We start from the raw sequence: 5,515 nt of genomic DNA, 5'->3' as shown, positions 1-5,515 counted from the left end.
AAAAAAAAAAAAAAAAAAAAAAAGAATTACAGGCATGAGCCACCACACCCACCTGGTGATTTCTTATGTGAAAATCTCCCATCACAAAGTGTGAACTTCAGGGCAGAGACCGCACAGTGCCCCTCTCCCTCACCTCGAATCGCCTGCCAGTGCTAGACCCTTAGTGGATGCTCAGTAACTAGCCTACTTGTGTTTTCTTCAGAGCTATGGCCCTGAGCACCTGCTGACTTTCTCCAATCTGCGGCGAGCTGGACTCCTGACGGAGCAGGCCCCTGGGGACACTCTCACAGCTGTGGAGAGTAAAGTGAGCAAGCTGGTGACTGACAAGGCTGCAGGTGAGCAGGGAGTACAGGTGACCCCCACCCCCATCCTCTGTCAGCAGGCTGGAGCACGCTGGGAGGGAGAGAATGAGGTGGGGAAGGAGGATGTGATTTTTACTGTCCTTACTTCTGCTGTTTCTGCTAGTAAGCGGTTTCCATGTACTTACCACTGTGCTGAGCCCCGTGGATACAATTTCTCATTTGATCCACACATAGACTGTTTGGGGTAAATTTCTCGTCTCCATTTTATAGATGACAAAACTGAGGCTTAGAGATTTTTTTTTTTCTTTTTTTTTTGAGTTGGAGTCTCACTATGTCACCCAGACTGGAGTACAGTGACTGCTCCTGGCCACCACAGCCTCGACCTGCTGGGCTCCGGCGATCCTTCCGCCTCAGCGTTCCAAGTAGCTGGAACTACAGGCATGCGCTACCACGCCTGGCTAGTTTTTGATTTATTGTAGAGCTGAGGTCTCGCCAAGTTGCCCAGGCAGGTCTCGAACCCGCGGGCTCAGGCAATACTCTCGCCTCGGCCTCCCAAAGTGCTGAGATTACAGGCTGAGCCACTGAGCCTGGCCGAATTTTTTTATTTATTTGTTTTTGAGTTGAGTTTCACTCTGTTGCCCCGGCTGGAGTGCAGTGGCACGCTCACAGCTACCACAGCCTTGACCTGCTGGGCTCAGGTGATCCTTCAGGCTCAGCCTTCCAAGTAGCTGGAATTACAGGTATGTGCCACCATACTCACCTAATTTTTTTTTTTAATTTGCTATAGAGACGAAGTCTCACCAAGTTGCCCAGACTGGTCTCGAACCCGTGGGCTCAGCCAGTCCTCTTGCCTAAGCATCCCAAAGTGAGAATTTTAAAATTTTTGATATAGGGTCTCGTTCTGGCACCCAGACTACAGTACAGTGACATAATCATAACTCATTGCAGCCTCATCTTCCTAGACTCAAGAGATCTTCCTGTCTCAGCCTCCCAAGTAGCTCCCAAGTAGGATTACAGGCAGATGCCACCATGCCTAGTTATTTATTTATTTTTTTAATTTCTTTTTTTTTTTAAGTTGGAGTCTTACCCTGTCGCAGCCTCGACCTGCTGGGCTCTGGCGATCCTTCCGCCTCAACCTTCCAAGTAGCCAGAACTACAGGCATGCGCTACCATGCCTGGCTAATTTTTAATTTATTGTAGAGATGAGGTATCTCAAAGTTGCCTGGTTGGGTCTCGAACCCACAGGCTCAGGCAATCCACTCGCCTCAGCCTTTCAAAGTGCTGGGATTACAGGCTGAGCCACCGAGCCCGGCCTAAAATTTTTTTTGTAGAGATAGGGTCTTGCTATATTACCCAGGTCTCGAACTCCCAACCTCAAGTTATCCTACTCACTTGGCCTCCCATGGTACTGGGATTTTAGGTATGAGTTACCACACCTTGTCTGAGTTTTTTTTTTTTGAGCTAGAGTCTCACTTTGTCACCCAGACTGGAGCGCGGTGGCACGCTCACAGCCACCTCAGCCTCGACCTGCTAGGCTCAGGTGATCCTTCTGCTTCAGCCTTCCAAGTAGCTGGAATTACAGGAATGCGCCACCATGCCCGACTAATTTTTTGATTTATTGTAGAGATGAGGTCTTGCCAGGTTGCCCAGGTTGGTCTTGAACCTGTGGGCTCAGGCAATCCTCTCACCTTGGCCCCCCAAAGTGCTGGGATTATAGGCATGAGCCACCACGCCCAGCAACTTAGAGAAATTAAGTGACTTGTCCAAGGTCCCTCAGTAAGTCAGGTCAGTTTAACTCCAAAGTTCATACACAAAGTTTATATACCAATAAACTCAGATTACCCTTTAGATGGCATTTAATAGTGAGCTGGTATCCTGTATGAGGGGGAAGACTATGGGTGGGGAAAAGGACAAGGAGTGTCTTGATCGGTTCCAGGGAATTACAGGTGAATTACAGGGGTTGTCTTTGGATGTGATTGGTCTTGTTATGTTTTGATTAGTGTCGCCTATGGCATTGTCATGAATTTGTAGACCTTAGGCAAAACCTGGCACAGATTTCTTCCCCAGGAAAGATAACTGATGCCTTCAGCTCTCTGGCCAAGAGGAGCAATTTTCGTGCCATCAGCAAAAAACTGAATTTGGTATGTGGAACGGGTATGGATAGGGGAGGCCGTGAGTTCCTTCCTTTGTGGATTACTTTGAATCCACAAAAACCATTTTGCTATTTTGTTTGTATAAAGATCCTTTTGTTTGGTAACCTTATAGCATGATAACTTAAAATTAAACAAGACAGAAAGCTCCATTCATTTAATAAACATGTAACAAGCACTTGCCAGTGCCAGAGAATACTCTTTTAAGTGTGTTCCAGTGACATCTGTGTCCCACATCACTGAAGGGTTGGGGGGAAAAGGGAACCTTTTCCTCCAGCTCCTTGATAGGGCACATAGGAACTCATTCCAGAGAACTGTGGGCACAGAGGAGAAGCTGCCATCTTTGGTTGTGAATTCTTTCTTTCTTTTTTTTTTTTTTTCTGAGTTGGAGCTTCACTCCGTCGCCCAGACTGCTGGAGTGCCATTGGCCGCTCCTGGCCACCGCAGCCTCGACCCACTGGGCTCCGGCGATCCTTCTGCCTCAGCCTTCCGAGTAGCCGGAATTACAGGCGCGTGCTACCACGCCCGGCTGATTTTTGATTTATTGTAGAGATGAGGTCTTGCCAAGTTGCCCAGGCGGGTCTCAAACCTGCAGGCTCAGGCAATCCACTCATCTCAGCCTCCCAAAGGCGCAGGATTACAGGCTGAGCCACCAAGCCCAGTTTGGATTCTTTCTTTTTGAGTCAGAGTCTCACTCCATCGCCCAGGCTGGAGTGCAGTGGCACACTCATGGCCACTGCAGCCTTGACCTGATAGGCTCAGGCGATCCTTCTGCCTCAGCCTTTCAAGTAGCTGGAACCATAGGCATGTGCCACCATGCCTAGCTACTTTTTTGATTTATTGGTAGATACAAGGTTTCTCCATGTTGCCCAGGCTAGTCTCAAACCCATGGGCGCAGGCAGTCCTCTGACCTCTGCCTCCCAAAGTGCTGGGGTTACAGGTGTGAGCCACCGTGCCTGGCCGTGGATTCTTCTTTTTCAGGACTTTTACTGGTCCTCCCTCTAGTTGAAATAAGAACTGTTCTTAGGGATATGGCACTTTATCTGACCCTCTAAAGGGTTGGGGAGCTGAGCTGTTTTTTGCCTAATGTTGTCACTTTCCCTCTAGATCCCGCGTGTGGATGGTGAGTATGATCTGAAAGTACCCCGTGACATGGCTTACGTCTTCAGTGGAGCCTACGTGCCCCTGAGCTGCCGAATCATTGAGCAGGTGAGAGCGAGTCACTCTTGCTCACATTTGTATTTCACTGTCTCTGCTTTCTCTTGGTCCCTGGCCTGTCCCGACTTTTTACTGCTAGAGTCACAAGCAAGAAGCATGACAGTCTGGCTCTTGCACACTTCCTTTTCCAAACCTATGTCTGTCTGAAGACTTGAAACCAGTGCTCACACCTTTCCAGGTGCTGGAGCGACGAAGCTGGCAGGGCCTTGATGAGGTGGTGCGGCTGCTCAACTGCAGTGAGTTTGCATTCACAGGTGTGTGGCATTGTTGGGGCGGGGGCAATGGGAAGTAGGTGGAATGCCTCATCCAGGACCAGCATATCAGGGAAAAACCAAGTCTGGTCTGACTCCCACAGACATGACCAAGGAAGACAAGGCTTCCAGCGAGTCTCTGCGCCTCATCTTGGTGGTATTCTTGGGTGGCTGCACATTCTCTGAGATCTCAGCCCTCCGGTTCCTGGGCAGAGAGAAAGGTAAGCAGGGGCAGGAAGGTGAAAACAGGCCTGCATGGAACTGGGGAGACTAGGCATCCTGCACAGCATGGCCTTTCTCCTGGGTTCCACTTGCCATTGTCCCACAGAGGATGGACAGCAAGGAGCCCGCTTCTGCCAGCTTGAAAAACTGGCACCCAGTGGTGTGGTACTCATGGTCTGGGTCTGATCCCACGGGGACTGGAACTGGAGGGGCTCAATGTGGTTTCTATTGGGGCCAAAATATGCTCTGTCACCTCTACTTCTACTTTTGACCTCCAGGATACAGGTTCATTTTTCTGACTACAGCAGTCACCAACAGCGCTCGCCTTATGGAGGCCATGAGTGAGGTGAAAGCCTGATGTTTCTAGCTGGTGCAGAAACCTTCTTGGACACTTCCTCAGTGGGAGGCAGGCATCCAGCACCTGCTACTAACTACGTGTCCACCAGCTACGTACTGAGAGCTGCGAGGAACTGGTGTGGGATTTAGAGATCTTGTCTGACGAGAGTTCACGTCCCACCCACGTCCCTTTTCAGTTTATGAAGTGCAGCCCATAATGCTTAGATCCCAGGGAGGAGGGATCCTTTGTGGAATCCTGTTTGATTCTTTGCGGAATCCTGTTTGAATTCACTGTAAATAAAGCCTCTGCTCTCAAATGTAATGTTTGTCATTCTGGGTATGCATGTCCATCTTTATTCATGAACGCTTTCCATGGAGGCACTTCTAGGAACCAGCTATACAAAAATAATGAAAGATGTAAAGACTTATGTATGAAGATATTCAGCATAGTGTTATCTTAAAAATCATGATCTAAATAGCGATAGCAAAATGGTTGAATGAGGAGATATCTACACACCCAGGATATTACGCAGTCATGAATCATTGGGAGAAATGTGATCTATAAGCATTAAGATATGTAGCATATGTTCATCAAGAAACAGAGGATAAGCCGGGCTCGGTGGCTCAGCCTGTAATCCCGTGCTTTGGGAGGCTGAGGTGAGTGGATTACCTGAGCCAGCGGGTTCGAGACCTGCCTGGGCAACTTGGCAAGACCTCATCTCTACAATAAATCAAAAATTAGCTGGGCGTGGTAGCGCGTGCCTGTAGTTCCAGCTACTTGGAAGGCTGAGGCGGAAGGATCACCAGGTCAACACTGCGGTGGCCGGGAGCAGTCACTGCACTCCAGTCTAGGTGACAGAGTGAGACTCCAACTCAAAAAAACAACAACAAAAAAAAAACCAAAAAAAGAAACAGAGGATACAAAAATACTTTGCTTTTTATTATGAGTTTTAATATTTTCTTTTTTTTTTGAGTTGGAGTCTTACTCTGTCGCTCAGACTGGAGTGCAGTGGCCGCTCCCGGCCACCACAGCCTC

The 5,515-nt window shown here is 48.7% G+C and overlaps 1 protein-coding gene across 2 annotated transcripts in view; it reads left to right on the top strand.

Annotated features, from left to right (window-relative positions):
- The window catches only part of VPS33B (VPS33B, late endosome and lysosome associated), a 20,841-nt gene extending 16,040 nt beyond the window's left edge, over positions 1 to 4,801 (top strand). For both annotated transcript variants that reach the window (XM_008072033.1, XM_021719241.1), the window contains 6 exons: positions 203 to 335; positions 2,370 to 2,443; positions 3,560 to 3,661; positions 3,849 to 3,924; positions 4,026 to 4,142; positions 4,422 to 4,801. In XM_008072033.1, the coding sequence (XP_008070224.1) occupies positions 203 to 335; positions 2,370 to 2,443; positions 3,560 to 3,661; positions 3,849 to 3,924; positions 4,026 to 4,142; positions 4,422 to 4,501 (582 nt within the window). In that variant the 3' untranslated portion in view covers positions 4,502 to 4,801. The remainder of the gene's footprint in view (positions 1 to 202; positions 336 to 2,369; positions 2,444 to 3,559; positions 3,662 to 3,848; positions 3,925 to 4,025; positions 4,143 to 4,421) is intronic.
- Positions 4,802 to 5,515: the final 714 nt, after the last annotated feature.

The sequence above is a fragment of the Carlito syrichta genome, unplaced genomic scaffold, assembly GCF_000164805.1.
Source record: "Carlito syrichta isolate Samal-C Ts95f unplaced genomic scaffold, Tarsius_syrichta-2.0.1 Scaffold113675, whole genome shotgun sequence".
NCBI lineage: Eukaryota > Metazoa > Chordata > Mammalia > Primates > Tarsiidae > Carlito > Carlito syrichta.
Note: the sequence above shows the minus strand (reverse complement) of the source record. Positions and strands in the feature narration are given on the sequence as shown.